Source organism: Phocoena sinus, chromosome 11 (assembly GCF_008692025.1).
Source record: "Phocoena sinus isolate mPhoSin1 chromosome 11, mPhoSin1.pri, whole genome shotgun sequence".
Classification (NCBI taxonomy): Eukaryota; Metazoa; Chordata; class Mammalia; order Artiodactyla; family Phocoenidae; genus Phocoena; species Phocoena sinus.
The window spans coordinates 75,009,217-75,025,572 of NC_045773.1; the positions used below are offsets into that span (position 1 = coordinate 75,009,217).

Below are 16,356 nucleotides of genomic sequence, written 5' to 3' on the forward strand. Positions count from 1 at the left end.
TGTGCTGGTTTTCCAAGTGATGTATTTGTTTAGCCACCTGCTTGTTTTGGGGGAGAGAATTTTGAGATACATGAGTTGGGCAAAGCCAGCCTCTGGCATAAATGTAGACCCTTTATCCCCTCTTTCTTAGTGTTCCTCCAAGGCTTTCTTTACATTCAGGAGAAATCCTCAGTTGGTCCCTAATATGCCTTGAATGCCCCTTCTTAGAACACAGTAAAGGTGATTCTTTACCACTGATAGTACACCCAGTTATTAGGCTACAAAAGGATGAAACTGAACCCTTCTCATTGTGAATATTTAAAATTCAATTCCTAAAACTTTGAATCCCACAGTTTCTTATATAGCTAGGAGGCCATCGCTTTTCCTTGGATTGAATCTCTAAACAACAAAGTTAATGAAGAAAATGGAATTCATCTCACAGACACTAGATTCCATCAACTTTGCTTAAAGGCTGTATTTCCTTAAGTCAGTGGTGTACATTTCACAACCTTGGGAGCAAAGGCAATCAAAAGAGCCAGTGGAGAGCTGTGACTTTGACCAGCAATTCTGTCCATGGAGACAGACAGAATATTTACTGACAAACAACCTTTTTATTTTCCCCAGAAGAGTTCTAGCCTTTGTTGCCTGGATGATGGCTGTTGCTCACTGTTTCGCTTTGCCTGGGCTGAGGGCACCCTGGGGTATTTGTGGCCAGAGGTGGGACTTTAGGGTCCTCTCTCCATAGGTGCCGGCTACTTCATGTACTTCAGTACCAGCTTGGGGATAGCAGAGGAAGCAGCCCTGTTGGAGTCTCGGATTCTTTACCCAAAGAGGAAGCAGCAATGCCTGCAGTTTTTCTATAAAATGACAGGAAGCCCTTCAGACAGACTCATCGTCTGGGTCAGGAGGGATGACGGTACGGGCAACGTTCGCAAGCTGGTCAAGGTGAAGACCTTTCAAGGTACTTAAAGGCATCTTGCGAGGCCTGATTGGGCTTCGTATTTGGGATTGTGCTTTTTCTCCTCCTTCCCCTCCCTCTCCCTTTTCACCCTCCTCCCCCTCTGTCTCCTCTTCCTTCCTTTCCTCCACCTCCCTTCTGCCTCTTTGAAATGCATAATGCCTGGCACGTTTTAACCACTCGACGGATGTTTTAACCGTTCAGAAATTGCGGGTTCAGGTGAGGCTGAAATATACTATTGAAAGAGGCCAATCAGGGAAAGAAAAAGGAAGGCCAATCAGAGTATAAAAGTCTAGTTTTCTCTAGAGCTTTGGAGAAGGACAGAATAGAGAAAATTGGTGATTCAAAGGTGGAGATTGGAAGGCAAAAGGGAAGCTGCATCTGTTTCAGCAAACTGATTGATACCATTATGTAATACACTGAGGTAACTCGAAACCTACTCGTGAAGTTGGTGGCAAGCAAGTGACTTGTATACATTAACTTCACTAAAATCGCTTATATATTCCTTAGTGATACTTTATGTATTTCGATAAGATCGTGAAAACCTTAAAATGCTAAGGTAGTTAGTTGGTTGTGAGAGTAATCTGACTGAAAATCAAGATCCAGGGTTATAAAAGCTAAGTACTCACACTCTTTTATTATGGTGGTGGTTCGTTCATAAATAGAAAAGGGGAGACGTGTTTTTCTAGTTTTCCACTCAACAAAGAATTTCTCAATTAAAATGAGATAAAGGAAGCGTTCTTTGTGCACTTCTAGAAGCAGCTGCTGCTCTGGAAGGGTGGAGGCTTCCTTAGTAAAGGCTACTCAGAAGAACGGGAGCCCAAATTGTCTCTACCCAGGTCACTCTGTGGGTAGAAAATACCACAGATAATGGTTTTGAGGGGTTCACTTTTCTGGCTGAAATTTACAGAGCATCTTCATCAAATAGAGAGATGACAGCTAGGTGCCCTTTAAGAGTTGAGAATTTGCTGTGTTACCAAGGATTATAAATATGGACATATGAAATTGCCATCGTTTGACCTTTAACTTATCAAAGGTCTGTTTTATACGATTCAGCCCAATGCTTGTTCATTCAGTGCTAACATTAAGGGGGTGGGGTGCATTTGTACCAACAAACCCAGGGGAAAGCCCAGAACGTGCAGAATGGAATAATAATGGAAAACAAATTCATGATTAAGACTTTTATCATAAATCAGAGTGTGTCTTTGTTTTTGTTTTTTTTTTTCTTTTTTAGCTATTTTCCCATACTAGATATGTGACTTTGGAAAAGTTCCTTAACAAGTTTATAGCAGTTCTCTCCTGTGTTTGTTGGGAAGGTTACATGAGATCGTTCAGGTAAAGCACCTGCCACAGTACGAGGGTCCAAGTAAGTGCTCCAAAAATGTTGGTCACAGTTGTCACCAATTTTATTCTCTGTCCTCAGGAGATTCTGACCAAAATTGGAAAATTGCCCATGTTACACTAAGAGAGGAAAAGAAGTTTCGCTACCTTTTCCAGGGCACAAAGGGTGACCCCCAGAACTTGAGTGGGGGAACTTACCTGGATGACATCACTTTGACAGAAACCCCGTGCCCCGCAGGGGTTTGGACGGTCCGGAAATTCTCTCAAGTCCTACAGAACACAGTTAGCGGGGACAAGCTTCAGAGCCCTCGATTCTACAATTCAGAGGGCTACGGTTTGGGGTTGACCTTGTACCCTCATGGCAGAACGATCTCCAGGAGCTCTGGGTACTTGGGACTTGCCTTTCATCTGTGTAGTGGAGAGAATGATGCTGTCCTAGAGTGGCCAGTGGAGAACAGACAGGTGATAATGACAATACTTGACCAGGAACCCGATGTCAGGAAGAGAATGTCCTCCAGCATGGTGTTCACTACCTCCAGGTCCCAGACGTCTACAGGTAGGTGGTTAGAAGACCTGCCCCTCCACCTGGAAGGGCCAACAGACACAGTTCTCATCTGTACAGGAGAGATTAACTTTCCCCTCACATTTCCTCCTTGGGCACATCTACAGCAACGTCATGTTGGAGCATTAAGTTAAAATGTCCTTGTTTCTTTTTTCTTTCATTGAAGTGTAGTTGATTTACAACGTTGTGTTAGTCTCTGGTGTACAGCAGAGTGATTCAGATATACGTAGATATTCTTTTTCATATTCTTTTCCATTATGGTTTATTACAGGCTATTGAATACAGTTCCTTGTGCCATTCAGTAGGACTTTGTTGTTTATCTATTTTATATACAGTAGTTTGTATCTGCTGATCCCAAACTCCTAATTTATCCCTCCCACCCCCTTTCCGCTTTGGTAACCAGAAGTTTGTTTTCTATGTAAGTGAACATTTTCAGTGTCATCTTATCTCTCTCTCTTTCCTGAGTTCATCCATCAAGCATCTATGTAAGGGCTTGCAAGGTGCCAAGCTCTGTGCCAGTTCCTTAGAGTACAAGCAAGCCAGCCAGTCCCTGCCTCGCTGAGCACAGTCCGAGAAGACAGATCCAGCTAATCATTTATCAAATACTCAGAATTTGTGAGGCTCTGTGCAAAAGTAATGCACTGAGTCCTAGAATATCACTCATTGTCAGTAGGTCCGTGAAACAAACTTGCGTGAATAAAGGAACGGGCAAACTATTTTTTTTTTTTTCAAAAGAAGAGACTTAAGCCTTAAAAGGAAGAAGCTAGAGCTCTCTCTTCCCCTTCATTGAAAAGTCACTCAGTAGTGGGCAATGACCCTTCACAGGGGTGATTCTCTGCTCCACCCCCTCCCAATTCTCAGGGGTTTTGGTTTTTTTTGGGGGGGGTTATTATTCAAACAGAAAGTTACAAAAAGTATAATCCTCCTCATCAGTCCACTCGGTCCCATGTAATTAATTTTTTTCATCTTGATCTTTTGTTAGCACTTTTATGAGTTCATCAGTTTTCCATTAGGGTTCTGAAAATGCTTATTCATTCAGTTCAGCAGTTTAGTCAGTTACCAGAAACCTGTACTTGTCAGAGTCTTTTCCATGAATTCCTTGAAGATGAAACCCTTTTAAAGGAACATTTTTGCGAAAGCATCAGAGTACGCCCAGAACTGTCTGTAAATGACAAAAGGCTTAAAAATGACCACAGTTAAAGATTTGACGAAAGTTCATAATAATGCAATTGACAAGGAAATTTAGTTATTTCTGAGATATACATTTTAAAGTAATAACTAGAATCATGACTTATTGCACGAGAACATAAGATTTTTAGAAATCTCATGTAATATCTGAAACATTTATATTAACATATTTCCATACAAATAACCCAAAGAAAGTTTAGTATAAGTTGTTTTGTTTGTTTGTTTGTTTTACTGCAGGTTCTTATCAGTCATCAACTTCATATACATCAGTGTATACGTGTCAATCCCAGTCGCCCAATTCAGCACACCACCAACCCCACCCCACCACGGTTTTCCCCCCTTGACGCCCATATGTTTGTTCTCTACACCTGGGTCTCAACTTCTGCCCTGCAAACCGGTTCATCTGTACCATTTTTCTAGGTTCCACATACATGCGTTAATATACGATATTTGTTTTTCTCTTTCTGACTTACTTAACTATGTATGACAGTCTCTAGATCCGTCCACATCTCAACAAATGACCCAATTTCGTTCCTTTTTATGGCTGAGTGATATTCCATTGTATATATGTACCACATCTTCTTTACCCATTCGTCTGTCGATGGGCATTTAGGTTGCTTCCATGACCTGGCTATTGTAAATAGTGCTGCAATGAACATTGGGGTGCATGTGTCTTTTTGAATTATGGCTTTCTTAGGGTATGTGCCCAGTAGTGGGATTGCTGGATCATATGGTAATTCTATTTTTAGTTTTTTTAAGGAACCTCCATACTGTTCTCCATAGTGGCTGTATCAATTTACATTCCCACCAACAGTGCAAGAGGGTTCCCTTTTCTCCACACCCTCTCCAGCATAATTCTCCTGGAAAGAGTAAATAACCTGATTTTTTTCCAACACATTTTTTCTGATTAACAAAGCTCTTATGGGTAAACAACAAGGTCCTACTGTACAGCACATAGAACTATATTCAATATCCTATGATAAACCATAATGGAAAATAATAGTAAAAAAATGTACATGTATACATATAACTGAATCACTTTGCCGTACAGCAGAAATTAACACACTGTAAATCAACCATACTTCAATTAAAAAAAAGCTCTCTATACTCATTAAAGACAGATGGAAAGTGAAAAGTAAAGCGATAATGTGATTTTCTGTAACCTGTAACTTTGCAGCAATGAATGGCTCCGTCATCTGGGACAGGCCGTCTGTCATGGGGTCCTATGACAAGAGCTGTGCCTGTTTTAGAAGCATCGACTGGGGCTGGGGTGCTATCATCTCCCACCAGATGCTGAAAAGGAGGAGTTACCTTAAAAATGACGACCTTATATTGTTTGTGGACTTTGAAGGTATTTTGCTGGTTTTCCTGAATAAATAATCCTATGTTCTGGGTGTTCTATTGACTTCACATGGATTTTTTAAAGCATCTCACGGAAGGTGGGGATCTTTTGGGGGGACTAGGTTTAAAAAAAAAAAAAAGATGTGCTGTAAGAGAACCACATCGTACTCTTTTATTCAAGGACTCCCATCTCGACTTTAACTGTCCTGGGGAGAAACTAAAATTTTAGTGTCACCTTTTTGCATAACTTATCAAATGTGACAGTTGGCTGACTTCAATTTAGTTTCAATCAGTCTATCCATACTCACTTTATGCTTCTCTTCTCAAGTTAAATAAATAAAATCATGATTGGACTACTTTAAACACAAACATAGCAAAAAAAAGAATGAAATCTCACCATGTGCAACAGCATGGATGGACCTGAGGGGCATTATGCTTCGTGAACTAAGTCAGATAGATAAAGGCAAATGCTGTATGTTTTTACTTACACGTGGAATCTGAAAAACAAAGCAAATGAACAGATATAACAAAACAGACTCACAGATACAGAGAACAAACTAGTGGTTACCAGAGGGGAAAGGGGTAGGGGTAGGGACAAAATAGGGGCAGGGGATTAAGAGGTACAAACTACTATGTATGAAATAAGTTACAAAGATGTAATGTACAGCACAGGGAATATAGTCAATATTTTATAATAACTTTGTATGAAGTGTAATCTATAAAAATGTCAAATTACTATTTATACACCTTAAAACTAAGATAATATTTTAAGTCAACTATACTTCAATAAAAAATAATCAATCTATAAAATAGTTGGCATTATGAAAATCCATTGGATTCAAAGCCACTTTTCTACGTCACTAAAGGTGATGACCAAGAGGGATAGAGGCAGCCCAGGGAGCTTTCTCCAGGAGTGGAAGTGAATTGTTGTCAGATTTAATCATATATCTTCCTCACCACCCTTTGTCTCTTTCCTCGAGATATCACCCACCTTAACCAGACTGAAGTTCACATTAAAGACAGCAGGCTGATCCCCCAAAGCCTCGTTCTCCAAGGCCAGGAGCAGCCGGCTTCAGAAGAAGGTTCGGAAAAGGCCTCCTTAGAGAAAGACCTACTGGGCAGCCTGGACCAGGGGCATCGCAGCCGACAGAAGCGGTCGGTGGACAACACGGGCCCCATGGAGGACCACAACTGGCCACAGTACTTCAGAGACCCATGTGACCCGAACCCTTGTCAAAACGAAGGCATCTGTGTGAACGTGAAGGGGATGGCGAGCTGCAGGTAGGCTCTGTGGCCTGGGGCGGCAGGTGTGGGTCGGCAGAGGGGAGCCCTATGTCTGCTTACCCTGCTAAAAGGCACGGTTCTCAGGTCAGGGCATCCACGCCATCAGATGGTCAACCGTGTCGGTCCTTGACTCCACAAAGCCGTGCCTGGAATCAGAGGGCAGAGCAGGGGTCCTGCCAGAGCAGAAGAGTCCCAAATCTCCTGCCTCTTCACGTGTATCCCTTTGCTACCTCTGGGACATTGTCAACAGCATCTTGAATGTTGTTGGAACTTTGAACTCCACTGCAGGGCTCAAAAATGACCCATAGCTTTTTTTTTTTTTTTTTTTTTTTTTAAAATATTTATTCATTTATATATCTATTCGGTTGTACCGAGTCTTAGTTGTGGGAGGTGGGTTCCTTAATTGAAGCTTGCAGACTCCTTAGTTATGGCATGTGAACTCCTAGTGGCATGCATGTGGGCCCAAACCTGGGCCCCCTGCAATGGGAGCACAGAGTCTCATCCACTGCACCACCAGGGAAGTCCCGACCCAGAGCTTTTAGCATCAAGGCTCCACCACAGGGACTCAGGACCAACCAAGCTTAAACCTTCCCTGACTGCAAATGTTATTATTGTTATTAATTATTATTTCTATTGTCCATTTCTATTGTCCATTTCTATTGTCCATTAGTTCAATTGTACTATTATCATGTTTATGTTTTCAATAAGAAGAAGAAGAAGAATATCTGATACCTGAGCAGTATGCATTCATGATGTAAATTATTCCTCACGGCCACCCCGTGACATAAAGGCCCTTCTTACCCCCGTTTAGGGCATAAGAAATTTGAAGCTTAGAGAAGTAAGCAATTTGTCTGAAACTACCCAGATGGTAAATGCTGGAGCTTAGACCTGCAATCCAGGTCTGCCTGTCTGCACAGTTTGCTATATTTAATAGTTCTTTTAATAATGTTTGTTATTTGCATAAAATATTTCATAAAAGGACGTATGTGATGACAAAAGCATCAGTTTCATTTGACAGAATAGGAGCTTGGCTAATAGTCTGCTTGGCTCAAAACACTTACATTTCTTCTCAGCTCTTTTTGATCTCCACTATGTTCTTTCTTTTTTAAACTTTTATTTTGAAATAATTTTAGATTTACAGATACGTTTCAAAAATGCAGCAGAGTTCCCCATACCCTAAAGTCAACATCTTACATAACCATCGTACATTAGCAAAGGCAAGAAATGAGCATTAACAAAGGTAAATACTATTAAAAATAGTATTAACTAAACGACACGCCTTATCTAGATTTCCCCAGTTTTTCCACCAATACACTTTTTCTGTTCCAGGATCCAATTCAGGACCCCGTGTTCCATTTAGTTTTCATGTCTCCTTAGCTCCTTCAATCCTGAGCTGGTCCTTGGTCTTGTCTTTCATTACCTTGACACTTTTGAAGAGCATTGATCAGTTATTTTACAAATTGTTCCTCAATTTGAGTTTATCTGATGTCTTCTCATGATTATATTGAGGTTGTACATTTTGGGTAAGAACCAAGACGTGATATGACCTTCTCCGTATGTCATGTGAGGGGTACCAGATGTCAATATGTGTTATTACCGGTGATGTTAACCTTGTCATCTGGCCAAGAGGGTGTCTGCCAGCCCTGTCTCCTGAGAAGTTACCATTCCTCACTCTTTAATTAACACATATCTTGGGAGAGACACTCGGAGACCATGCAGACATCTTGCCTTTCCTCAAACCCTCACCCACTAATTTCAGCATCCGTTGGTGGAATTTGCTGAACCATCACTACTGTGTGTCAGGAAACACATTCTTTAAGTGTCCCAAACCTTCCTCCTGAACTTTGCATACGGTAGCCGAGAGGACAGGGTCTGGAGACAGACCTTCAGAGATTAGACTTCGAGAGTGAGACATTTACTAACTGCGTGGCCTTGAGCAAATTATCTAACTTTTCTGAAAGATAAGGATGATGAGAATGGCCTGGTAATAACCACCACCTCAAAGGGTTGTTCCAGGATTAAATTAATTGACTTGCGTAAAGCGCTTTGAACGAGGCCAGGTGCATGTAACTGCTGAGTGTCCCCTGCCATTGTTGCTGTGTTGGTCTTGTTGTCAGGAAGCCCTTGGGGCTCAGGTGGTTCCCACACGCCCCTGTGTCCTGTCTCCCCAGGTGCGTCTCTGGCCACACCTTCTTCTACACTGGGGAGCGATGTCAGGCCATGCAGGTGCATGGCAGCCTCCTGGGCCTGATGATCGGAGGCGCAGCCAGCATGGTTTTATTGACCTTCACCATCACCTCCATCCTTCGCCAAAGGCCAGGCAGTGATGCCCGCTGACATCAACTAGACTGCAGAAGCACCTCCAGCCCTTGGACCCTCCCTTTCCTTCCCGTGCTCATTGCAGTTTGGGGCAGCTTCTATCGGCCTTGCTTTGCCTCCAGCCTCTTGTGTGACCCTTATGGTTTTCCTGTCCCCACCCTCACATGGTTCTGTTACCCTGCTCTGTGCTCCAAATGTATCTAGTGTGTCCTGTGATGACGCTCTTATCCCTTAGTTGTAAATCCCTTGTTTAATAGACTGTCTTTCCCATATACTGTAAGCTCTACGCGGGCAGACCCACCTTTACTGTGTTAGCCCAGTGCCCGGGAGTCTGCCTGGCCCAGCATGCATGGTCACTCAGTAAAAACGAATAAATGAGCCAGTAATTGAATGAATAACTAAGATATAGAAACTCTCTCCTTTCTACGGCAAGTAAGATGTATGCAATGAAACGCATATGTTTTTTGTACTAGAATCAAACACTCAAATACCTGTTTTCCATCAGACACAATAGGTTTATTATTCTTTTAGGGTCTTGTGTGTTAAAGAATTTCAAATAAAGATTCCTCCTAGCAGCCGCATTTGCTTTCCTCCTCTGATTCTAAGGGCAAGTCTTTAATAAATTCAATAGCTATTTCGTCAGTACCTTCAAGGGGTCCAGAATTGCATGTGAATTTGTGTGTGTGTATGTGTGTGTGTGTGTGTATGGAAAGTTCTTTCTCAGATCTTTTTCAATTTTAAAGTACATTTTAAGGGACTTCCCTGGTGGTCCAGTGGTAAAGAATCCGCCTTCCGATGCAGGGGATGCAGGTGCGATCCCTGTTCGGGGAACTGAGATCCCACATGCCGTGGGGCAACTAAGCCTAGCTGCAACTGCTGAGCCCACGCACCACAGCTACAGAGCCCACGCACTCTGGAGCCCATGCGCCACAACTAGAGAGAAGCCCGCGCACTGCAACGAAGATTCCGCGTGCCTCAACTAAGACCCAACGGAGCCAAAAATATAAATAAATATTTCAAAAATAAAGTATATTTATATACTGTTCGTGTATAAAATTATTAACAAGTTGAAAGTATCAGGTAGAAGAGAATTTAAAGGGAGTATTTGTAGACACACTTTCTTTCCGTGGTTCCTAGGAGACAAAACTACCCGAGGCAAGAAAGTTCCAAGAGAGATCAAGTAAGAAGGAAAGCTGAGGTTTCCATCCCTAATCAGCACAAGTCTCACAGAGAGCTGGCTCTAGAAGTTTCCTAAAAGAAAATATTTCAAGGAGCTTGAATGGTCCAGGCTTTCAGTTACCAGCTTTCTAAGTACATACTTCATGACCACTCTGGAGATAAACGCGAGGGGTTAAGAAGGGTCCCTTTAATGCAAAGGTGTGAGAAGAGTTTGGAGTACATGAAACCTCCAGTCCCAGCACTGACTCTCCAGCCTGAGGTGCATCAGTATCCCCTGGAGGGCTGGTTAAAACACAGATTGTAGGCACCACCCTGAGAATTTCTGATTCAGTAGATCGGGGGTAGGGTCTAAGAATTTGCACTTCTAGCAGGTTCCCAGGTGATGCTGAGGCTGAGAACTGCTGCTTTAGTGGATAGAAAGGAGGTCTGGACATCAGGCTCCCTGGCTGCAGGCTTGGAAGGGCCATCTAACCAGCTCTGCAACTATCATAAAATCACACATGCTCTTGGTCTTTGTTTCCTAATCTGCCAAACGAAAGTAATAGTTGACTAGCTCCTCCCAGCCCACTTTAACATCTACAGGGTTACAGAGTAATAAAATGGGATTGTGATAAGAAGGTAGAGTGAAAAGTATATGCAAAGTGTGCTGTTTAATTTTCAGAGTAGATGAGAAGCTACCTGGCCACACAGCCAGTCTTCATCTCCAAAAACCAAATTGGAAATAACCTGCAGCTTTGCTTCTCTACATGCTTCACAGCCCTGCAAATCCACAACTGACTTTAAGGCTGGGCTTGGAGAAGGTGTTCCCTCCACACCCCTGCGTCTCTCCTCAGAAGGGAGCTCCAGGCACGGTGGTTGCTGCTACGGTTTTTCTTTTGTTTTATTCGAAGGAAATGTGCTCTGGGCCATGTCTGGCTTAGATCTGGTCCAGCTCAGAGGAGAGGCCCCATCCTAAACAGGGGAAAACATTTCCTGTACACCTGAGTTCTCTCTGAAGGAAGCAGAAGCCCAAATGTCAAGGGTAACTTAGAATTTTGATCTAGTATTAGAAATGAAAACTGCTAAAACAATGACAAGGAGGTACCAGGCTGAGGGGAAAACATTTTGATATTTCTCAGCACCAACACCATACCCACCATCTCGATTCATCTCCATTGATGATGTATGGTCAGCCCTGTTGATTGCATGATTGATTAGGAATCTGGCTCATCATAGATCAGACAGTGTATTTAGCTTTCCTCTGAGCCTGAAGTTCTCCATCATACCAGGGGGATTAGCAGATACTTTATTCTTTTGAGGAGTTGAGTTGTTGATGGATGAGTAGGCGTCTGTCATGGGGAGGTGGATAGAGAAGTAAGCATTTCAACATCCTTAGGCAGTGTGGGATTTGGGATTTAGCTAAGCAATGTGAAAAACTGGGAAGCCCTCTCTGTATGTGGGTACTTGGACTCCTTGGCCTTATGTAGTGGGCCTGAATCAGAGTAGTTTGAAAGTCTGAAAATGTCTCATGCTTCCCCCACCCTATTCTTTATCCTGCCACGTGGGGCTATGTTTTACCCTGGGAAGGGCAGAACAAAAAGACAGGAAGTACTGAATTCCTGAGAACTACGTGGATCTGAGCCTGCCATAGCAGTCTTGGACTGCTTACCTACACGCTTTTTTTTGGCTAGAGAAATAAACTTGAATTTTAAGTGGCCATGATTTTGAATCTGTGTTGCTCACAGAAGACGTAGTCCTCACTGTTAAGATGGTTTCTGTGGGGTCGGCACATGACTCAGGTTAACTCAATCACAATTCCTTGCTCTGCTGTAGACACATGTACCAATGGGGAAGAAAAGAGTTTCTCTTCCTTTTAGATCTGAGACTCTGGTTCATAGGCCCCATAGATTTTTTTCCTTGAAGATCTGTCGTGGAATGAAATAAACACACAGAGGGAGACAAAGCCACAAAGGGTGGTGAGTTAATTAGCCTCCCTTATTTCCCTATATCAGTGACTTATTCTTCCTTTCTGGCTTCATAATGGGCGTGATTTTAAAGTCAAACCTAGGCAAGATGATGGTTTTGGATGTCATGTATCTTCAGGGTTACTTTCAAAACCTCCTAATGATGAATTAAATGCAAAAATGGGGAGGGTGTATGTATCTTGATCCTGAGCAGGGATGGTATCTAAATCTGGGTTCTCCCTCCTGTGTGTGTAATTTCTAAACACATACACACAGTTTGGTACAAAATAATCATGGCTAAATTCATTGAAGTTACTGTGTGGCCAGATACTCGTCTGGGGGCTTTATAAGAAGCAACTCTTCACAACCATCTGTCAGACCTGTCCAGTTATTATCCCCTTTTGTGTCGTGGAAAGAGAGTCACAAGAGACTTTACCCAAGGTCGCAAAGCTAAGACACGCTGGGCTGACCATTGGAAAGCACAAGGTCTGGCTCCAGAGCACAAGCTCTTCCCCACCACTTATTCAACCAAATCGGCCGTCAGTCAACACTAACGAACAACACGATGTGTTCACGCTGCAGACTGAAGCTGAGAATTCGAAGAATCCAAGGAGCAAATCAGCTACTGCTTCAGTCTGCCCATCATACGGGAAATCATGACGTAGCCAAGTTGATTGGGACCAATGTCTGTTGGTCCACGTGTGTTCAGACACAGCCTCGGGAATACGCTTCATCCCTAGGAAATCGTATTTTCCTCCTATGTGTCTAAATGGCATCCAGCATTCTGAGAATGCTTGCTCTGTCTGTGGCAAGAATAAAAATAGGAGCACTGGTCAGTGGAACCGCATGGAAACTCTTTTGCATGAAGAGTAAAGATTAACATGGCAGGTACGGTCAAGCTGCTCCCTTTGGGGAGTCGACCAGTTGGCTAATGGGGGATCTACTTTCTTTTTTTTTAAATTGGTTCTAGTTATCTGTGTCTTTACATAAATCTTTGATCATTTCCAAGTATTGGCTTCTTATTGGAGAGTTATTATGAAATCTGAAAGAGATAAATATAAGAAACAAAGTAGAAGTGCGAAGTATTAGCCATGTCCTATGGCATGTAATTTGAAGAGAGCCAGAGGCGTAACTGCCCCCAGATTGCTAACATGCCTTTGTGTTGGTGTGTCTGAGAGGCCTTTATGAAATTTAAGTTATTTGTGGATGAATTAAAATTAATTATTGCCCTAAAATATCGGCCAGCTAATGTGGTCCTGAGAACACTGGGACACAGGCTAAAAATGTCTGGATGGTATGGAGGTGCTTTGACAGATTCTCCAGACAGGTAAGGGCAGACTGTGGGCCACGAACACTTAGGAGTTGGGTTACTGACAGGACAAGATGTGGCAAAGTCAAAAGCTCCATTTCATGGCTTCATCCAGGGTCAATGTAGCTATTTCCCATAGCGGAGCAACTCTACTTTCAATAAAGCAACATAGCTGGCATCCTTTCATGCTCCATCAGAGACCAGAAAAGGAAGTAGTTCCATGTTTGCCCAGAACACTGGCCATTATGCTCTGGGCTGCCCTGAGATGAAATTATAAAGCAGGATTAAGGTTGGAGATGCCTTAAGTTCTCCATCCTTTCTGTCACCACGTTGTCCCTCTCTCATTTTCTGTGCTCGGAGCTCTCCCTGCCATGGGAGTCTGCGTGCATCGCAGGGAAGCAGCAGTGTGGTGGTGACGTGCACACATTCTAGGTCAGACATTCTGCATTCGACACCTGACTCTACCATTCTTGAACTGTGTGACCCTGGGCAAGTGATTAACCTCTCTGTGCTTAGTTTATTCATCTGTAAAATAAAGAGAAAAAGAATATTTACTCAACCCTAGAAGGGTTTGTTGTCAGGCTTAAATGAGATTCTAGGACAGCACCAAACACATGGTAAGAACTCAATAAATGTTAGTTAATATAGATAGTTAACAGCCATTTTCAGTGGAGGGTAAATTTCATGTCATTTGCTGTGTCCCTCTCCTGGAGCCTGGTACACGTTAAGCCTCATCTCTCCTTGTGATTTTGTTTTCTGTTAGAGGGGTGTCCCATGTTAGGGAGAAGGGCTGAGAGCTATCCTGAGGGTATGAGTAATATCCCAGGCATATGACACTCTCCCGCAGTCAGAAGTCATATGCCTCTTATGCAAGCCCAGGTCAGCTTGTCCCTCTGCCCTAAGGGCCAGCCCTTTGGCAGTGGTACTGTTTACTTCTCCTGAATCTTCTTGGATCACACTTCAGCTGGCAGAGCTAGCAGCCTCGTCTTCATCGTGTGTCTGGAGACTAGACTAGAAACTTACCAGCTGCTGGCCGGCATGTCACTTAGTCCTAGGACAGCCGCGGATTCACCACAGATTGAAAATGAAAGCTCAGCCCGGCAGTAGGTTTCTGTGGGTGAATGAGAAAAGGGAATAAGACCGTCCTGGCTCATCCTCTTGCAGGTGCATTGATGGGCAAGTGTGAGGGTCCTGTGAAACATGGAAGGCACCCATGTTTATTTCTCAAACTACCTTCCACACTCCTGTCTGGAATGGGGGGACTGGGTGATTTCTGGGGCTGCTTTTAGCTTTGCCTTTAGGTCTATAAATAAGATTCTGTCCATGAGGAAGGAGAAAAAACAGAAGGAGGGAGCTATCCTGGCTAGTATCTCGCAGAAATGTACACCTGCCAGTAAAACCCATCACACCTACTGGAACTATGTGCCTGGAATGCTGGCTCTCCCCATACCTTGACATCTCTTTCTACATCATTTTTTTTCCTCCTGCAAGGATCATACTTTTTTTTTTTTTTTTTTTTAATACGCGTGCCTCTCACTGTTGTGGCCTCTCCCGTTGCGGAGCACAGGCTCTGGGCATGCAGGCTCAGCGGCTCACGGGCCCAGCCGCTCCGCGGCATGTGGGATTCCCCCCGGACCGGGGGCACAAACCCGCGATCCCTGCATCGGCAGGCGGACTCCCCACCACTGCGCCACCAAGGAAGCCCTACTCTTCTTTTGATTGCATTTCAACCATTTAAAAGTGTAAAAACGATTCTTAGCTCGTGGGCAGTACATTCGCAGACAGGGGTTGGATTTGGCTTATGGCACTTAATTTACCTTGCTGTGAAGTTGAATTTAATCCTGGATTCATGGTCCTTTTTTTTTTGGTACGCGGTCCTCTCAGTGCGCGACCAGGGAAGCCCCATAATATTGATATAGAAGTGTTAGGAGGTGGGGACAGAGAGTGATTCTTTCGTGCCTGGTTTCTGTCATTCTGTTCATAGTCCCAAGTTACTTGTCCTCTGCACGCTGCCCTCCAGGCTCTCATCCACGGGCCCACAGTGGCTGCACACCTTTGAGGTTCTGTCAAGGGGCTCAGGGAGGCGCTTCCTCTAATGACCACCAGGTGGTGATCAAGCCTCAGGAGAAGCTGGCGGACTGCTGGGGAGGAGCCGGAGCTTGGAGGCCAGCCGTCACTCATCAGCCCAGTTGGCCATCCCGTCAGGGCTGCCCTGACCAGGACAGCTGTGAACAGAGCGCCTCTGGGCATGGGAAGCGCTCACAGTTCCAGAAAAGCAGTAAAGGGATGTACGAATTTCCTCGGTTAATCAAAATCAAACGCCTCTTGCCACCGCTGCCGGAGGTTGGGACGATTTGGCAGGATGGAGGACCGAGGATGGTACCCATTAAAATTAGTTCCCAAGAAGGCGGGGCCCAGAGTCATCCCTGGATCCTGGGAAGTGGGCTGTGATAGCAGTCTGCCCAGGACTTGCCCAGTCAGTTCCTGTTTCTTTTCATGCTGAGAAAAAGCCTTTTTTTTTTTTTCTGGACTCCTGGGTTTGTTCTATTTAGTTTCTAATAGTCACCAGCATACTTCCTTTGGGACTTGGCTCTGCATTAAAAAATAAAAACCCTGGGGTGGAAACGGAGTTGAGTAACCCCCATCCTTGGCCCATTCTTGCAGGGGGAACACTCATGACCTTTCAACTCTTCATCTCAAAGTTTACAGGTGAAACGGAAAGAATAGATGTCTAGATCATTATTCTAAAAATAGGCAAGATGGCTGTAAGTAGACCACACACAGTCCACATGGGAAAATAGTATTCGGAGACAAATAACAGGGGTCTGGCACAGGGCGGGCTTTAGTAATCGTGCCCATCTTTTCATCTTTCTTTTTCTGTCTGCTCCATATTCAGTAAGAATAGAGTCATGAAAATTGTTTCCTCTCTAGAATGTGCCAGAGGATAGACTTA

The 16,356-nt window shown here is 43.7% G+C and overlaps 1 protein-coding gene across 1 annotated transcript in view; it reads left to right on the forward strand.

The window, feature by feature from the left end:
* Positions 1-9,553, forward strand: part of MEP1A (meprin A subunit alpha) — a 31,197-nt gene extending 21,644 nt beyond the window's left edge. Inside the window, 5 exon segments of the mRNA XM_032649091.1 lie at positions 725-940; positions 2,361-2,834; positions 5,206-5,379; positions 6,350-6,650; positions 8,825-9,553. Coding sequence (XP_032504982.1) covers positions 725-940; positions 2,361-2,834; positions 5,206-5,379; positions 6,350-6,650; positions 8,825-8,990 — 1,331 coding nt within the window. The 3' untranslated portion in view covers positions 8,991-9,553.
* The last annotated feature ends 6,803 nt before the right edge of the window (positions 9,554-16,356 follow it).